Raw genomic sequence first — 20,549 nt, 5'->3', positions numbered from 1 at the left:
AGCGAAGTGGATGACAATATCTCTGTAATTAATATAGCTATGAAAGAGACTATACATCGTTCAGCGAGGACTTCTTCACATTCATTTCGGTGAAAGCAAAATTGTGTAAGTGAGATATGTAAAAAAATGTTCAAATATGTGTGAAATCTTATGGGACTTAAACGCTAAGTTCATCAGTTCCTAAGCTTACACACTACTTAACCTAAATTATCCCAAGGACAAACATACACACCCATGCCCGAGGGAGGACACGAACCTCCGACGGGACCAGTCGCACAGTCCATGACTGCAGCGCCTAAGACCGCTCGGCTATTCCCGCGTGGCTGACATATGTAAGCGATTAACATCTTAAGATCGCGGATTAATGTAAGCGCGATATAACCTACTGCAAATGTGAAATGCTAGTACATCAACAATCGGTGTAACGGCCGGAATGTTGAATGCTAGCGTCCAAACGTGCATGCGTTGCGTTATACAGTTTGGGGCATGGAGTTCCGTTCCTGATGCATTTGTTCGGTCAATACAGCGACGGTTAATGCTGTTTGCGTATGACGCTCGAGTTTTCGCCCGATGATGTCCCATACGTGCTTGATTGGAGATAGAGCTTTCGATCGCGCAGGCCACTCTGTAGAGCATATCGGGTTACAACACGGTATGTATGCTGATAACACCCCCTAGAATGCTGTTTATGGATGACAGCATCGCAGACTGAATCACCAGACTGACGTACAACTTTGTAATCAGGATGCGGGGGATAACTACGAGAATGCTCCTGATGTCATACGAAACCGCACCCAGAATATAACTCCATATGTAGGTCGAATGTGTCTAGCACGCAGAAAGGTTGATTACAGGCTGAAGGCCTCCATCGAACCAGCCGAGGCAGAACCAGCTTTTATCTGAAAATCTGAAACAGGCGTCTACCCTCTCCTCCACTCAACTCTCGTTTGACACCACTGAAGTCGCAAATGGCGGTGGTTGGGGGTCAATGGATTACACGCTGCAGGTCGTCTGGCTCGGAGCTGTCTGTTATGTCAGAGTGTTGCCAACTGCTGCTCAGATTGCTGCTGCAGATGCAATGCGATGCTCCAGAGCCATACGCCGAACGCGATGGCTTTCTCTCTCGGTAGTGCCACGAGGCCGTCCGTCTTCTTGCGACCTTATATTCTCGTGATCATCGCTGCCAGCAATCATGTGCAGTGACTACACTCCTGCCAAGTCTCTCAGCAATATTGCAGAAGGAACGTCGAGCTACTCGTAGCCCTATTACACGACCTTGTTCAAACTCAGTGAGGTACTGATAAAGGCGTCTTTGTCGCTTTGAAGTCATTCTTGACTAACATCAACTCACCACGTCCATCGTCAATAGTAACTAGTGCTCATAGCCTTATAGCGTCTATTAAAATCAAACCTCACAGTGGTGTTAGTAAAGCCGCTCTTATGCGACTGACGCGAAATTTGAATAGAAGTCATATTTGAGATGTAGAAACACGCCTACCAACTTTCATGTACGTTGAATAACTCCTACCTGGCGTTGCGATTTTTTTTACCGCCATGGCAGCACGTTCAAATGCCCTGAAAAGTTTTCTTGGCTATCACCCCCCCCCCCCCCCCCCCCCCCCCCCCCCCCCCCCCCCCATGAACCATGGTCCTTGCCGTTGGTGGGGAGGCTGCGTGCCTCAGCGACACAGATAGCGGTACCGTAGGGTCAACCACAACGGAGGGGTATCTGTTGAGAGGCCAGACAAACATGTGGTTCCTGAAGAAGGGCAGCAGCCTTTTCAGTACTTGTAGGGGCAACAGTCTGGATGATTGACTGATCTGGCCTTGTAACACTAACCAAAACGGCCTTGCTGTGCTGGGACTGCGAACGGCTGAAAGCAAGGGGGAACTATAGACGTAATTTTTCCCGAGAGTTTGCAGCTTTACTGTATGGTTACATGATGATGGCGTCGTCTTGGGTAAAATATTCCGGAGGTAAAATAGCCCCCATTCTGATCTCCGGGCGGGAACTACTCAAGAGGACGTAGTTATCAGGAGAAAGAAAACTGGCGTTCTACGGATCGGAGCGTGGAATGTCAGATCCCTTAATCGGGCAGGTAGGTTAGAATATTTTAAAAGGGAAATGGATCGGTTAAAGTTATAGTGGGAATTAGTGAAATTCGGTGGCAGGAGGAACAAGACTTTTGGTCGGGTGAATAAAGGGTTATAAACACAAAATCAGATAGGGCTATTGCAGGAGTAGGTTCAATAATGAATACAAAAATAGGACTGCGGGTAAGCTACTGCAAACAGCACAGTGAACGCATTAGAAGAAGGGATCGGTTGGTAGCACATGTTCTAAGGCATCAAGGGATCACCAATTTAGTATTGGAGGGCAGTGTGGAGGGTAAAAATCGTAGAGGGAGACCAAGAGATGACTACACTAAGCAGATTCAGAAGGATGTAGGTTGCAGTAGGTACTGGGAGATGAAGAAGCTTGTACAGAATAGAGTAGCATGGAGAGCTGCATCAAACCAGTCTGAGGACTGACTACCACAACAAGATATTTACCTTCGAGTATTCTCGAGATTGCTCGTGGAACGCCGGAGAATCGTGCTGCCCAATAGCGACCAGAATTCTCATATTCTTGATAGAGTCCTTGGAGTCGGGAGAGAGATCGAAGGCCGCTAGCGCGGGGCTCACCGAATCAGCCGCCTCCCTGCGAACCGTGAGAGCAGACCCAGTGGAGGATGCGCCGCGGCTGAGCCACAGGGGAAGGAATGCAGATGGACAGACGGTACGCACCTGGTGAGGCGCAGCGCGTGGTTGACGTAGGTGGGGACGAGCGGCGCCAGCCGGTAGACGCCCGAGGCGAGGACGAGCCCGCGCAGCAGGCGGCGGGCGGCGGCGTCCAGCCGGTCCAGCCACGGCGACAGCAGACACGCCGACAGGTGCGCCCCGGCAGAGTGCCCGCACACCCACACGGCGCTGCCGGCACACACAGAGTCACCTGGTATTCTTATGAGCTAGTCTCCTAGCAGTTTACACGACGCTGCTCCACCATAAAGCCAATGCTTATTTCGTCTGTTTTGGAAGATGGGAATGGGGTGCTATCTGGTACATACTCTGTAGTAGTTTCTGGCCAGTTGAATTATCTGTGTAGAGTTACGAATGTGCCTGCCCGATAGGCACTCGACGGGTATAAATTTAAGAAATTGTAGAAACACACATGAATGAAGCTTTTCAGTCCTGTAGAATTTGTGAATGTAATGTAGGACTGTAGTATTCCCATGAGCCATCAAAAACTGTGGAAGTAATGGCCTCCACAACGAAGTAAGTCTGTACAGTGCGTGCGGGCTTTCAGTAAGTCTGTACCGTGCATGCGGGCTTTCAAATAATAATGAAATGATATGACGTGGTGTGGCCCCCAACTATGTACCCTCTGACTCAAAGTGGAATATTACAAGTTTCGGCTGGTTTCGTTGTCTAGGGTCTAGGATACGTAGTTTCCGCATTATAAGCCAAATACTGCTGAGTCTACACATGAATCGAACGGTCAAAGGTTCCTATCACTGGGCAACTGCGAATTTTGAATGTTATATAGACATCTATAAATAAAAGATTGCAATTAAATAAATTCTGCAGGTACTATTTAACGACTTTAAATCATGCGTATGATAGCAGAAGTACCTTTAAGAATGCTCTTTATTACTGTATAACACTTATTGCTGTCGATGGTCCAGCATTTCAATAAAATAGAAGTTGAATAACGGGGAAATAATAGATTCCTACTTCACGTAATTAGTTATGAACAACAACATAGCTCGCGAGATATTCACATCTAAACGCATACTACGTCTTCATTGCAGAAGCCACGAAAATCTCACAAGTGCACAAGTCGGCACTGCGAAATATTTGTATCTCCCGCGACAGTCGCTCCGTCGCGTCATACTGTTTAGAACTACCACGTGTCCTCTCTCGAAAACGATGCTCCTCCGCCTCCCGCCTCCTCAGTAGTCGCCTGCTGTAGTAACGAGCGCTGTGATTGGCTAGAGCGCTCCTGCCTTGTCTTCAAGCCAACGCACACTCACAAACATACTGAAACACATACGAAACACTGGATTTACATTTAACTAACTTGAAATTATATAAATATTCCTATGGCTCGACCATAAACACGCTCTAATACACATTATTAAATACATAAACAAATTAAATAAACATACATCAAAGGAATAGAACAGAAGTAAGTCAGTACCCAAATGTCTCTGTGCTTCCTAAACCACAGTAAATAATTGACCAATTCCTACATGAATAATATATATCGGATATAACCAAAGATATAGACGAACAAATATATTTATAAGCATGCTGCTACCGTTCTTTCGTGTAACTGTGGAGTACTTACGGCCAGATGCGATCGATAGTAACTGGCCACTTTGACCTCCAATAACTCATGTACTATTCAAGTTACATGCCTGTATATTTATGCCAATATAGGTTTACACTAATAGCTTTCTAAAGTCACGTCGATCGACAAAATCGGATGAACCGTTTAGATTTTGGAAATTCGTTGTTGGGTGTTACTTGTATAATTTATCGTCAGATAATAAACTTTAACTAATAAAGATATTGAAAATCTGATTACACCATCAGAATCGTCGTGCAATTAATGGTGATGTACATTTTTTGAGCTATAATGATTCATCTGGCTACTATTACTTTCCACAGGAACTGTGAAATGCCTGCCATTAAGGTTTCACAAAGTCCGCCATCTTCGGCACTCCCGGCGTGTCTCCGTCGACACAGTGTCACCACGGAATTCCCAGCCACACGGTGGCTGGACCACGTGCTAGGGCTTACCCCTCTTGTCAGGCACCACGCGGACGGCCCTCCAAGCGGCCCGCGCGGGCACGCCAATTCCGAACTTAGAATATTTTCAGGGCGCCACAACTCGCCTGTTACCTCACAACAGCTATTTTGCAGCGGTGATCTGTAGCTTCGCTGACTTTTAAGTTGCAAAATAAGTAGTGTATTGCAGCATCCAGCCTTATCTGTGCGGGCGCGTTAATTTATTATTGACACTAGATCGATGTCTGGCAAATTCCTCCACGTAGACGTGGAGCTTTCGAACCGCTCCCTTGCATGTTAGTCCAATTTACGTTTTGTTTTTAATCCATAGCGAAACGGTAATTAAAGACATAACTACTCCCACTACAGTGGAGGTCCTACTGCATCTGAAAATGCTACTACCTAGACTCATAGGGGACTCTCGGTAACGTGGAATGTCCATAAGCTAAAGTCTAAAAGCTCGATCTTGAGTACCCCGTTCGAAAGTGAATTGGTGTGGTAAAAATTTTGCAAGCTGCTTCGGAAAGCAATAATGGACAGATGAAGCTATCCATTCCCTAATTCATAGCCAAACAGCAGCAAAACTTACCGTCGTCAAATTCAGAATCTCAGTCTCAATAACTGCCGCTAAAGCCGCTGTTCTACGCAACTACATTGTGTGCCAAAATAAGAGCGCCACTTTTTCGAACCACACCATTTTCTCCCATTTAGGCGTAAAACTGTCCTCTGTAAAGGTGCAAGTGCATGTCCGCCTCTGAAAAAGAAACCCTAACTGAAAACTTTAATTGTAAAGGCAAAATTTCTCAAAAAATGAATGAATGGCCGTAACGACACGCTAGCTATTTCAATCCTGAAAAGAGCGGATTAATAACAGTGTAAAACATAATATCTCGTCCCACTGTGAAATTGGCGGCAAAGACGGAGGTCGCCCTCGATTCCGTCCGCTCAGTCCAGCCGCTACTCCAAGAGTGACCATCATGGCGGCTCGCAATGGCCGTTCCCTTACATGGAGGGGAGGGGAACCTGTTACCAACCACGGACTACACCCTGGCAAACAGGTGCATCTTCTCTGTCTTTACTCCAGGCTTAGGTTGGCACTAACCGACCTATAGGGTGAACACATCTCTGCCTTGACACTACTGGTAAACGAACTCTTAATAAAAAAACCCAAACTTAATCAACCCAAGGCAACGTAGTGGGATTAGGGAAAGGAAGATCATTTATGTAATTATGAACTGAATTGAATAAACAGATAGTCCACTTCTTCACTCGATATATCACATTATTTAAACTAAAAAAACGTTGAAAGTATATTCAATATAATGCAAAAAACTAATTGTAATGAGATGGAACAAACTGTTCCCTGTCATCACCTCCTCCTCATAGCGAAAAAATTGACTAAATGGATCCTTGCTATGGAAGGACACATTTGGACTTTTTTTCTCATTTTTTCTTGTTATGTTTCAGATTATGTTTAACCAATAGAGTTATTAGATAAACCTACTTTTGGAAGAAAAACAATTGACTATATTCATGTGCTAACAACAGGGTCAAATCAAACAATTTATAAAAAAAAATCATCCAGACTCCTATGTAAAAAAGAAAATCATCCAGACTCCTATGTCAGTTGCATCTGTCTCGTAGAAATTATAAAAACAATGTCCATAAAACAATTAACTCGTTGCACTGAGTATACTTGAACAATAGAAATAAGACCTATGGTACAATAAAACATCACCAAAGATGAACATAACTGCGCCGCCACCCTCAGGCACGGCGACCTTCAAACAGCCAGAACAACAAAGAAAAGATCAAAGTTCAGTAGTTAATGTGAAGTGTAAGGTGGGTCAATGGTGTGACATCGACGCCACATTTGACTACAATTCCGTTCAGCGCTACTATGGACGCGTCACAAAATGGAAAGGTCAACACACCCGCCCTTATCCATATCTCACCCCTTCTGACGACGGGCCGGTCGGAGTGGCCGTGCAGTTCTAGGCTCTACAGTCTGGAGCCGAGCGACCGCTAGGTCGCAGGTTCGAATCCTGCCTCTGGCATGGATGTGTGTGATGTCCTTAGGTTAGTTAGGTTTAATTAGTTCTAAGTTCTAGGCGACTGATAACCTCAGACGTTAAGTCGCATAATGCTCAGAGCCATTTGAGCCCTTCTGTTGACGCCTCTGCTGCAGGGGCCGGTACCACGACACCCGGCATTGAAATTACGCACATTTATTGCGGGTAGCCGAGAAAAACATTGCTGACACACTGATGATCAGAATCGACGCACAAAAGTCTCAGGATGTATCATAAAGGGCGTGAACGAAGTCACCCCTTCTCTTGGGCAATTTATTTTCACACACTTCACGGTCGGAAACGGTAGTTATCGTTGAAATGCCCAACAGGACGACGTTCTTGACAGACTTAGTAAATGCTGACTCTCTTGGCAATTCAGTCCTTCTCTACGGACATCACGAAGGTGCAGCGTCACTGAACATCATCTCATCCTTTCGGAATGTAGCCTGACCGCAGTTTTGGCCTGCTATACAGGACGGAACCAATAGTGACTGATAAAAATCATTAGACACAATCGAGCAACGATGCGAAGCAGGAAAGTGTGTTTTTCGTCCCAACTTTTTCACACGCTCCAGAGCTTGTGCACAGGGGGAAGGGGTTGAGGGGGGTGGGGGTGTGACATTGACACAAATGTGAATAAAATGGCGAAGGTCCCTTTATAACCCCCCCCCCAGTTTTCGGCAGCATCCTCGGTGCACCTCCGCTGCCGCGATAGGCAGTCCTTTCAATACCCCTCAGATTCTGCATGCGCCCGACAGTACCTGGTGTTGAGAGGGTTGCCCGTCCCATTCACCAATGGGACGGGCAACCCTCTCAACACCAGGTACCGTCGGGCGCTGTACGGTTCGGTGAATTAGTGTCTTTGTTTAGAGATATTTTTAAAGTGCTCAACAGAGCTGTGTAGGTGGTATCAAGAGAGTTGCCGATCAGGGGGTCTTAGAGGGACCCTTTGCCATTTTATTCACGGATGTATCACTGTCGCGCTCCCCTTTTGCACTTGCAGGGCGCGAAACGGAGGTATGAATACGAATGAACTACCTTTTCTGCTTCGGCCACGTACATATTTCGTCGAATGTTTTGAATGATCTCCACCCTGTGTACCAGAGCAAAAGTTGCGGTCATGCTACACACCAAAGGAGTGAGAAGACATTGAATGGGGTGCGATGTCCTTAGAGAGGGGTTGAATCGTCTGGGGTGTCAGAAAAGTCGGAATTTGTCAAGAATGTCGTCCTGTTCTAGATCGCACTGCGAACTGCCACTTTCCACCGGAAAAAAAATAAATAAAAAAATAAAAAAAGCGTATGGGGAAGTTTGGCCGCCATGATCAAGTCTTATTTTAGTTGACGCCACATTGGGCGACTTGCGCGCCGGTGGTGGAAAATTTCCCACCCTGCCGGGAATCGAACCCGGGTCTGCTTGCATGGGAGGCGAGCACGTTACCGCCCAGGGAAGCAGGCGGACACCACCGCAAAGTGTAAGGAGTGGCTTCATTCACCCCCTTTGCGACACATCGCGAGGTTTTTTCTTGTCGATGATGAGCAGCGTCGTGTCCGAAATGTTTTCCTAGGCCTCCCACAGCAAAACTATTTGATTCCAACGGTGGATATCGTGGTTCTGGTACGTGTCGCAGAGGCATTAAGAGAAAATGTGAAAATGTAAGATAAGGGCAAAGACAGGTGTGACGCGTGCACAGTAGCGTTTGGCAGAACTGTATGAATGTGAATGTGACTTCATTAACTCGCCTTCACTTCACACGAACTCCTCACACGTGTTTTTTTTTTTTCTTCTTTCCTTTCTTGCTGTGTGACTAATCGTCGAATCCGAGGGTGACGTCGCAGAGCGCCACGCTTTTGCACCATTTCAAAGTTTTTGGGCACGCTTTTGCGCCATTTCAAAGGTTTTGGGCAAATTCGAGTCAAATTTCGAACTTCTTTGTCGCAGTGAGAGAAAAGGACGGCGTTTCAAAGAAGTGCCCTTTAACATTGTTGCAGTGTGTACGTACGGCAAGCTTCAATGGCGGCTTTACCGAGCGAGGTGGCGCAGTGGTTAGCGGGGATGGTTCCTTTGAAAGGACACGGCCGATATCCTTTCCCATTCTTCCCTAATCCGATGGGACCCATGACCCTCCTGTTTGGTCCCCTCCTCCAAATCAACCAACCAACCATGGTGGCTCCGTGGCAGACATTCTTTACGTACAACGCAGAGCTCTGTTTATGGCTTGGGAGCGTGAGTAAATTATTTTTGTTGGTATTTTCCAACTTTGTGTCGTAACCCGTTGTATCCCATAGGTTTAATCACATGAGAATGAAGTTTCAGATTGAAGAATGAAAAAGATGGCATCCAAATGCATATTAACAAAATAAAAAGATGTACATTACATATATTACTGAAATTTGCTTACTGTTTAGTTACCTAAGTAATCTGCCCTAAAATGATGTAAAGTAGACGGCTCTTAATCTTTTGAGATAGAATAAATTATGTGCATTCTTGTCACATTTAATTCCTGTGGACGACACATTTTCAAATTACCACCGGATCAATAATATCCATATGACAAGTTTCGAATCTTGTCTCCCTTTGGATAAATTTCTGTGTACGACCCTACTCGTACATATTTTCTTCTGAAATGGTTAAGAAATAAGACAGGAGTCCTCATACAAGCATAACACAAATGATAGCTCCTCACAGACGTTGACGCAATCTGAGGCAAGATTCATCCATGGCTACTGAAAATTATTATCAGTTGAGAGTGGTTTAGCTACTGGCGATTTTAGGCGAGCACCTGACAGCAAAAAACAGCTATCGTCACTCCGAAAATGTTACATACCTCGAACCACGTTTTTTGGCGAAATTCAGCACGAATTCGACAGCAGCCTGTACTTGTTCCACGATGTCAGATACATTCACTGCAAAAGAAAAGTAGAAGAAAAGCAAAATAAAATAAGACGGTAATTTGAATTAAAAACGAATGCGCACGTAATCATAATCATGAGAGTAAAACCATTAAAAGCACCTAATTTACGAATAAGATGTTGTTGCCACAACACTGGATTTGCAATGCGAGACTTGAAACAGGATGTTGCCTCAAAAATATATTGCTTCAGTAAATTCATTCTGTACTTCGGTAGCCTATGAAATTGTCAAATGTGGAATATCTGGTGGTCAATACTAGTTTCCAAACACTAGAATCTATTTCTCAAAAGTTGTTGCATATGATATTATAGCATAATCACAGGATCTGGACAGCCTAGTAAAGGTGTAAGGAGGAAACTTTCGGTAACGGAACAAACATTTCAATAGATCGATGAAATAAGCAACCAAAAACCTGTTTGGGAAAGCAATGGAATACAGCAGTAGACGTTACTTATGACTAAAATCAATAGGAAATGCAAGAGAGCAAAAACTAAATTGCTTTAGGAACAATACGAAAAAATCGAAAAGGAAATGGTCGCTTTATGGACAGAATCAGCAAATAGAAAAGGTCAAATTAGCTTCGGAGAAATAGGAAGCAAAGGAAACAGTTTAATTGTTAAATGTAGATGAGAAGCGGCTACACTGATAAGCCAAAACATTATGACCACTGTCCAACGCGACTCTGGATGACACCTGATGGCGCTGCTGGCACGTGACACTGTAACAAAAGTATGTAGGCGGAGCAGACACGGACGGGGGATCATTCTAGCGAAGGGTGCAAATAGGGAGATAAACTGAGATAAGCGACTTTCACAAAGGGCAGATTGTTATTCAGCAGAGCCCGTGAACGAGTGTCTCGAAAACGGCGAAGCTGGTCGAATGTTCACGTGCTACTGCCGTGATCATCCACGGAAAAAGGTAGAAGGACAGTGAAACTACCACTACGCGTTAAATGGTTGGACGCCCACGACTCTTTACAGTACATGGGGTTGGGAGGCTTGTCTGCCATGAAAAGTAGGATAAATAGTGATAGGATTCATTTCTGCCAAAAGAGCACGATGCTGGTGCACGTGCAAGTGTTTCGCAACACACTGCTCATCGTACATTGTTGAACATGGAGCTCTACAGGAGACCACCACTATGAGTTCACATGTTGACCCAACGACATAGTCTCCTTACGATTCTAGTGGCCACGAGACCAACTGGATTCGACCGTCGATCAAAGGACACGTGTCGGTTCTTCGGAGGAATCACATTTTTGCTACACTAGGTCGATGGTCGTCTCCACAAACGCCGTCATTGAGGTGAACGGCGGCTCGAAGCGTGCAGCGCGCCACGGACACAGGTTGGTGGGAGCAGCGTTATGTTATGTGAGACATTCTCCTGCGCTTGCACGGGACCTGTGGTAGTAATCCAAGGCACGCTGACAGCTGCGAACCACTTGCATTCCTTCATGCTTAATTTCTTTCCCGACGTCATGTTTCATAAGTATAATTGTCCGTGTCTCGGAGTCAGAACAGTGCTACAGTGGTTTCAGGAGGATTGTTCTGAATTCATGTTTATTTCTCGACGCCCAGATTCGCCTGGTGTAAACTGAAAGGAGCCCATATTTATCGCTATCGGACGCTATAACCTTGTACGCAAATCAGCAACATGTTACGTACGCGAATGACATGACCTGTGAGTAGACATCTAATGTCATATACACTCCTGGAAATTGAAATAAGAACACGGTGAATTCATTGTCCCAGGAAGGGGAAACTTTATTGACACATTCCTGGGGTCAGATACATCACATGATCACACTGACAGAACCACAGGCACATAGACACAGGCAACAGAGCATGCACAATGTCGGCACTAGTACAGTGTATATCCACCTTTCGCAGCAATGCAGGCTGCTATTCTCCCATGGAGACGATCGTAGAGATGCTGGATGTAGTCCTGTGGAACGGCTTGCCATGCCATTTCCACCTGGCGCCTCAGTTGGACCAGCGTTCGTGCTGGACATGCAGACCGCGTGAGACGACGCTTCATCCAGTCCCAAACATGCTCAATGGGGGACAGATCCGGAGATGTTGCTGGCCAGGGTAGTTGACTTACACCTTCTAGAGCACGTTGGGTGGCACGGGATACATGCGGACGTGCATTGTCCTGTTGGAACAGCAAGTTCCCTTGCCGGTCTAGGAATGGTAGAACGATGGGTTCGATGACGGTTTGGATGTACCGTGCACTATTCAGTGTCCCCTCGACGATCACCAGAGGTGTACGGCCAGTGGAGGAGATCGCTCCCCACACCATGATGCCGGGTGTTGGCCCTGTGTGCATCGGTCGTATGCAGTGGCGCTCACCTGCACGGCGCCAAACACGCATACGACCATCATTGGCACCAAGGCAGAAGCGACTCTCATCGCTCAAGACGACACGTCTCCATTCGTCCCTCCATTCACGCCTGTCGCGACACCACTGGATGCGGGCTGCACGATGTTGGGGCGTGAGCGGAAGACGGCCTAACGGTGTGCGGGACCGTAGCCCAGCTTCATGGAGACGGTTGCGAATGGTCCTCGCCGATACCCCAGGAGCAACAGTGTCCCTAATTTGCTGGGAAGTGGCGGTGCGGTCCCCTACGGCACTGCGTAGGATCCTATGGTCTTGGCGTGCATCCGTGCGTCGCTGCGGTTCGGTCCCAGGTCGACGGGCACGTGCACCTTCCGCCGACCACTGGCGACAACATCGATGTACTGTAGAGACCTCACGCCCCACGTGTTGAGCAATTCGGCAGTACGTCCACCCGGCCTCCCGCATGCCCACTATACGCCCTCGCTCAAAGTCCGTCAACTGCACATACGGTTCACGTCCACGCTGTCGCGGCATGCTACCAGTGTTAAAGACTGCGATGGAGCTCCGTATGCCACGGCAAACTGGCTGACACTGACGGCGGCGGTGCACAAATGCTGCGCAGCTAGCGCCATTCGACGGCCAACACCGCGGTTCTTGGTGTGTCCGCTGTGCCGTGCGTGTGATCATTGCTTGTACAGCCCTCTCGCAGTGTCCGGAGCAAGTATGGTGGGTCTGACACATCGGTGTCAATGTGTTCTTTTTTCCATTTCCAGGAATGTATCTCGACAAACCTACTAAGAAACTGTCAGATCCCTGACACGCAGAATCAATTACGTACTTCGTTCCAAAGACAGACAAACAAGCTATTAAGCAGGTGGTTATAATGTTTCGGCTCATCAGTCTATACTGAAGGCATCTACAAGGGAGACGAACTGCCTGCTGACGTGATAGAAGAAAAATGTGTGTCGACCTGGAAGACCTAGGGGACCAAGTATTAGAATCCTAGTTCGAAACAGTTCGGAAGATTTGCGATTAAACAAGGCAGAAAGCACAAACAACATTTTTATAGAATTTATGAAATAACTGGAACAGAGGGCGGGGGGAAGGGGGGGATAATGTTAATCAAACAGTTATTCAAGTTAGTGTGTATAATCTTTGTGAAATAAGGTACTTGCCATCAAACTTTCGGAGGAACACCATCCACACAATTCCGAAGACAGCGTAAACAAACAAAAGAGAACTATCGCACAATGAACTTGCAGCTCAGGAATCTAAGTTGCTGACCAGGATGACAGAAGAATGGAAAACAAAACTGAGTATCTTTCAGATGACTGTCAGTCCCCCCAAAAAAAGGAAAACACGGAAGGAGTTGACACTTGGTTCAAGAATCATGAAAGCAGGTTACGTACGTGTACTGGAATGTTTCAGACTGATTGTATGATGGTAAGACAGAGAGCCAAATGTTGAATCTGATGACCAGAATTTGTTGTTATTGTTTTTTATAAAAGGTCCTCCACTTGACTGTATAGATTGTTTATTGTTCTGTACAATCATGATTTCGGCCTTTGGCCATTTTCAGGTACCTCAATGTTGGGAATGATCAGACTTCTATAAATGAATTCACAGTGGAAATATAATAAAACTTGGTATATTTCGACGATAACTTCGTTTATAGAAGTCTGATCACGCTCAGCAATATGGTACTTCAAATGGACAAAGGCCGAAATTATGATTGTACAATACAACAAACGATGTATACGGTCAAATGACGGAAGTATTACTTGAGTGGGGCTCCAAATTGTGATAAAATAATTAGCAATTTGTTGATTACGAACTACAGATTAGCACTGAAGAAATTGAAAACTGATAGGAAATTAAGGAGATGGAACCTGGGTAAACAGAAGAAACCAGAGGTTATTGAGAATAACAGAGGGAGCATGAGGCAACGTTGGACTGAAACGGGGGAAAGGAATACGAAGGAATATGATAGAAGGAATGGATAGCTTTGAGAGATGAAATAGGGAAGACAGCAGAGTATCACATATGTAAGAAGACAAGGCGTAGTAGACATTCCTGGATAACACAGAAGATATTGAATTTAATTGACGAAAGGAGAAAACACAAAAGTGCATCAAATGAAACAGGCGCAAAGGAATACCGACGTCTAGAAATTGACACTGACAGAGAGTGTAAAACGGCTAACCGGGGATGGCTGGAGGTAAAAAAAAAAAAAAAAGCTGTAGAAGCATGCTTAACTATAGGAAAGATAAATGCCGCCGTCGGTAAATTAAAGATATCTTTGCAGCAAAGAGAAGTAGCTGTATGAATATCAGGAGCCAGCTGGGAAGCCAGTACTCAGCAAGGAAAGATTTTGTTAAAGACGGCAAATGACTTGGGTCATCAGTTGAATGGATCAGGCAGCATCGTGAAAAGAGGTTAAAGTGGACGTTAATCACAGTAAAATTAGAGTAAATGAGTGTCGTGAAATTCAATCAAGCGATGCTGAGGAAATTAGATTAGGAAATGAGACACGAAAAGTTGTTGATGAGTTTTACAATTTGGGCAGCAAAATAACTTATGATGTCAGAAGTGGAGAGGGTATAAAATGAAGACTTACAATAGCGAGAAAACGAGGAATCTATTATCTAATATAAGTTTAAGCGCTAGTAAGCCTTTTATGACGGTATTCGTCTGTCTGTAGTGTAGCCTTGTATGAAAGAGAAACCTCCACAAGCAGTTCAGACAAGAAGAGAATAGAGTCTTCTGAAATGTGATGTTGTAGAAGAATGCTGAAGATTAGGTGGGTATATCGAATAAAAAATGAGGAGCTACTGGATCGAACTGGAGAATAAGTAAATTTGTGGCACAGCTTGACTAAAAGATGGAATACGTTGATAGCGCACACATCCTGAGGCATCAAGGAATTGTGAATTTGGTAACGGAAGGAAGTGTGGGGGTAAACATTATAGGGGGAGGCGAAGACTTTAGTAAACAGATTCAAATGGATGCAGGTTGTTGTAGTTACGGAGACATTAAGAGGCTTGAACAGGATATACTGGAATGGATAGCTGCATCAAACCAGTCTATGGACTGAAGGAGACAACAGCAACAACAACAACAACGGCAGCAACAACCTAAATAACAATTGGTGTTCACTTTAATAATTAAAAATTGGAAATGTTAAGGGAAATTACACTAAGGAAATATGTATTGATAATAAAAGTGGCTCTACTTATAACTATGTAGATCACATTAGTTGTAATACAAAGCAAAGGAAGGTAGAGAGAGTTTCAATAAACAAAACAATCTAAAATTCAATGCAGTGCACACAGCAGAATATTAAGAAAAAAAATTAAGAGTAGCAGAAAAAATTTCTTGTGAATGGCACTCCGTGTTTCCATATACTTGATAAATGACTTGTTTTAACCCATCTTTAAGCTGCGTACAGGTTATTAAGTATTCGACCTGTGTTTGTAACTGGCCCATTATCAACTGTATTACACTGGTACCAGCTATATACAAGCTGGAATCTTGTATATCGCCTACGTATCCTTGAGATAATCCCGGTTTCTTGGAATGTTTGTGATTGGCTGTAACATAAGAAGAAGTCTAAGGCACAAATGAGGCAGCTAAGCGGATATAATAAATTGAAAGGTTGTAGGTTTGGGGTTTAAAAAGGGTATCGGAATGCGATCTCCGACTGAAAGTTGTTTCTAAGGTGCAAGAAAATGGCGGACCTTTTTTTGTCAGTCGACAGTAAGTGAGTGAAATTGAAGATCTTATAGTCTGTGAAATATGCGAGACAGGAGCGCTACTGTGTGTTGGGAAGTAATTGGTGTCATTCTTGTCGCCTGTGGATTTGGTTGGGAAGGACAGTCACGCTAAAGGCGGGTATGTGGTGTAGGGAGAAGTTTGCATTAGGAGCAAGACGACTACAGCTTTTCAGGGCATAAATCAGCATAAATCGTGGTGCTAACGTGGCAAGCGTTTGCAAGATGAACGGAAGGTGTTCTTTCAGGTAGTAGTAGGCGATGGATTCTTGCTCTGTGGCTCTACTGTAGATCCGCGCGAGTAACGTTTCAATGAGTCGAGTTGTTAAAACCCGTTCACCAGAAAACGTCTACCATATCATTTATCTTTACGTGAATTACAAATCGCTGGCGAGGCGTAAAGACATTCTATGCATGTGTTTCGTCTGCTAGGAATGCCACAGTTCTTAGCTGCATAGCGCAAAGCACTTCTGTACCCTATACGATAGCTAGACGGCAACTGACTCATCATTTCCGACAGGGCAGTGGCGATTTGAGCTAACATGTCCAAGTGGACGATGAGACAGAGAAATTTGTGTTTTCCGCGGTCGCTATGGCTAGACGCATCATGTAGATGCTGCCTGAAATTTCATGGTTTTGTTGGTTCAAATTTGAGGACTTTGTGAAGCGTTTCATTTCGATGGCCATTTCTGCGCTGCAATCGACTAGGATTTGTGTTGACCATTTCGCACGCTTTGGCGTAATGTTCTCCTTTGTCTTCAGCTTTATAGTTGTGCTTTCTTCGTGGCCAAATCTAATTCCTTATTCAGAGCGAGAGAGTTTGTTCCATTTTCAAGGATCAGAATCTGTGTATCTTTGGCTCATCCGTAAATATAGATCATGGTTCGCATTACTACCACAGTTATTTAGTTACGGAGTTATACAGAGTTAATTTTGCTCTGATTTCGATTTGTGCTCGTCGCATACCACATGGGCCCACGGAGCGCAAATGTAATTTCATTACTGAACTATAGTGTTGTTTTTCTTCAATAATCAACCACTGTTCCAATTTTTCATTTATTATGTCTCATGCCAAACCATTCATAACTCAGCTTTCTTTGTCATCTTCCATGTGCTCCTTTACTCTTTGTCGGAAGATATAACCAACGTGAGAACACCTAACTGAATACGCTCAGCCTTCAGTGGAATTGCTGTTTATTCAAGCTACCAACCGTAGATTGTATTGCAGCAAGAATAAGCTAGGCGTCAGCTGCAGAGAATTTCGTGAAAGTTGATGATCCTGAATATGTTTAGAATGTCTACTGTGATTAATCCTTCTTGTAAATCGTGGAATCTATGTCCCCAGTGCACACGTGCTCCCAATAAGGGGGTAGGCAAGCTTTGATTAAATTGAACGTAAAGGGCATTGCTTAAACAGATGTTGAAGAGTCCCTTTATTTACGATTGCACTATGAAGGCTTTCCTACCTCCGAATTCATATACCTAACATTACCGCTGGATATATTTCGTAAAACACATCAAATACTGACGAATCGATTCCACAGACCGAACGTGAGGAGAGGGGCTAGTGTAATTGGTTAATACAAACCATAAAAAAATGCACGGAAGTATGTTTTTTAACACAAACCTACGTTTTTTTAAAAAAGTGGAACCCCGTTGGTTTTGTTATAACATCTGAACATATAAACAAATATTTAATCAGTGCCGTTTGTTGCATTGTAAAATGTTAATTACATCTGGAGATATTGTAACCTAAAGTTGACGCTTGAGTACCACTCCTCGGCTGTTCGATCGTGTGTATCAGAGAGCACCGAATTACGTAGGGATCCAAAGAGAACGGTGATGGACCTTAGGTACAGAAGAGACTGGAACAGCACATTACGTCCACATGTTAATACCTTTTTATTGGTCTTTTTCACTGACGCACATATACATCACCATGAGGGGTACACGTAAACTCCGTTTTCAAGTACGGAGTGGAATAGAGTGTGTCCCGACATGTCAGGCCAATAGATGTTCAATGCGGTGGCCATCATTTGCTGCACACAATTGCAATCTCTGGCGTAATGAATGTCGTACACGCCGCAGTACATTTGGTGTAATGTCGCCGCAGGTTGCCATGCCACACTACGTTGTTTCATATCCTCCGGGGTTGTAGGCACATCACGGTACACATTTTCCTTTAACGTACACAACAGAAAGAAGTCCAGAGGTGTAAAATCGGGAGAACGAGCTGGCCAATTTATGCGTCCTCCACGTCCTATGAAACGCCCGTCGAACATCCTGTCAAGGGTCAGTCTAGTGTTAACTGCGGAATGTGCAGGTGCACCATCATGCTGATACCACATACGTCGACGCGTTTCCAGGGGGACATTTTCGAGCAACGTTGGCAGACCATTCTGTAGAAACGCGATATATGTTGCAGCTGTTTGGGCCCCTGCAATGAAGTGAGGACCAATGAGGTGGTCGCCAGTGATTCCGCACCATACATTTACAGTCCACGGTCGCTATCGCTCTACCTGTCTGAGCCAGCGAGGATTGTCCACGGACCAGTAATGCATGTTCCGTAGATTCACTGCCCCGTGGTTTGTGAAACCCGCTTCATCGGTAAACAGGTAGAACTGCAACGCATTCTCTGTTAATGCCCATTGACAGAATTGCACTCGATGATTAAAGTCATCACCATGTAATTGCTGATGTAGCGACACATGAAACGGGTGAAAGCGGTGACGATGCAGTATGCACATGACACTACTTTGACTCAGTTCACCGGCTCTCGCAGTGTCCCGTGTTCTCATGTGTGGGTTCATGGCAACAGCAGCTAACACACCAACTGCACCCGCTTCTCCTGTGACGGACCTGTTATGGACCCGTTTGCGTGCTACGACCATACCTGTTGCATACAGTTGGCGGTAGATGTTTTGCAATGTGCGGCACGTTGGATGCTCTCTGTCCGGGTACCGTTCTGCATACACCCTGCAGGCTTCAGCTGCATTTCGTGGACACTCGCCATAGATGAGTATCATCTCCGCCTTTTCAGAGTTCGAATAAACCATGGTAACAGTTCCTACAACACTACTCTATCACAGACGTCTGGTAACACTGTGTACTACAGTTGCTCTGCGTGCGGAGACGAATGCAGAATAACAATAGCAGCAAGCGCTACATGCGGACACTGCGACAGCTAGACCAAACCACAAAAGTGCACTACAGCCACACTCGTAAACACGGTCGTCATCGTAAACATGTCCCTGTAGATGCTGCTCGCCAACCGTGGCCCGTGTTTGTTCCAACACGCAACTGAACGTCGGAGTTTTCAGGCGTCAACTTTAGGTTACAATATCTCCGGATGTAATTAACATTTTACAATGCAACATACGGCACTGATTACGTATTTGTTTATATGTTCAGATGTGCTAACAAAACTAACGTGGTTCCATTTAAAAAAATTGTAGGTTTATGCTAAAAAACATACTTCCGTGCATTTTTGAATGGTTTGTATTAAACAATTACACTAGCCCCTCTCCTCACGTTCGGTCCGTGGAAGCGGTTCGTCAGTATTTGATGTCGTTTTCCCTGTATATCATAAAGTTGGATGTTATGTTTGTATGTATGTTCTACATCTCCTCCTAAACTACTGGGCCGATTTCAAGCAAACTTGGAACACGTATCTATCAAAGAGAAGGCGTGAAAAAGTAGTGTAGACCATGGCGCGAATTCCCATACTTCAGTCATCTATCTGAGAAGGAGAGCACTTAGGAACAAACTTTGCAAATATTTTCAGGACTTTACGAAACTTTTTCTCGCTGAAAACCTACACAAAAAGAAGGAAAAAAAGCTCATTGCTTAGTACATTTTCGCTGTTTGTAAAGTAAAACCGCCGCGTTAAGTATGACGTTTTAATTTATTAGTTCTTTACTATTAATTCCATTCGCAACGTATTTCGTAGACGGTATCCACGCATGTCGCTGAATGTACCTAGAAAAGTATATCCACTATGCGATACATAGTTCAGGAGATATAGCCTCAAATACTGAGATGCGCGACAAACTGTAGCATCATTTACGACGTTTTAATTTATTACTTCTTTACTACTAATTCTATTCGCAACACATTTCGCTGATAGACTCCACAAATGCCTCTGAATGTACCAAGAAAAATGCGGCACTATACGACACATAAATCAGGAGATATGAAATCAAATACTGAGATAGGTGAGAACTGCCACATCATGTTTGACGTTTTGACTTATTATTTCTTTACTACTAATTCTATTCACAATACATTTCGCAAGCGCTAGCCACATATATCAATGGATATACATGCTAAATTATACCATTGTACAAAACATTGTTCAGGAGATACGACATCATAAACATTGAGCTGCATGAAAATAAAACTGTAAGGTGAAATTCGCTAGAGATATGGGTGAAATACGTGTACAAATAAATGTGAACTATGTTAAATATGTAAGAAATATATTTGACATATGCTTACTTGGGCAAAGACACAGGTAGAAATCTCATCCTAAACCCCTGGACTTTGCTAAACATGTTAGTCACTATCTGAAAACAAATACTGTGGGGGAAGATCCAGTCCTGTTGGGGTGTGTGTGATAATG

The 20,549-nt window shown here is 44.5% G+C and overlaps 2 protein-coding genes across 2 annotated transcripts in view; one reads left to right on the top strand and one right to left on the bottom strand.

Annotated features, from left to right (window-relative positions):
- Positions 1–20,549, top strand: part of LOC126267554 (waprin-Rha1) — a 169,128-nt gene that overhangs the window by 43,176 nt on the left and 105,403 nt on the right. The gene's annotated exons all lie outside the window — the stretch shown is intronic.
- The window catches only part of LOC126267535 (kynurenine formamidase), a 48,176-nt gene that overhangs the window by 2,854 nt on the left and 24,773 nt on the right, over positions 1–20,549 (bottom strand). Inside the window, exons 5-7 of the mRNA XM_049972840.1 lie at positions 9,733–9,811; positions 2,788–2,970; positions 2,554–2,701 (exon numbers count right to left, since the gene is read on the bottom strand). Coding sequence (XP_049828797.1) covers positions 2,554–2,701; positions 2,788–2,970; positions 9,733–9,811 — 410 coding nt within the window. The remainder of the gene's footprint in view (positions 1–2,553; positions 2,702–2,787; positions 2,971–9,732; positions 9,812–20,549) is intronic.

This window comes from Schistocerca gregaria, chromosome 1 (assembly GCF_023897955.1).
Source record: "Schistocerca gregaria isolate iqSchGreg1 chromosome 1, iqSchGreg1.2, whole genome shotgun sequence".
Taxonomy (NCBI): Eukaryota; Metazoa; Arthropoda; class Insecta; order Orthoptera; family Acrididae; genus Schistocerca; species Schistocerca gregaria.
The sequence above is the reverse complement of the archived record's forward strand: the minus strand, read 5'-3'. Positions and strand labels throughout refer to the sequence as shown.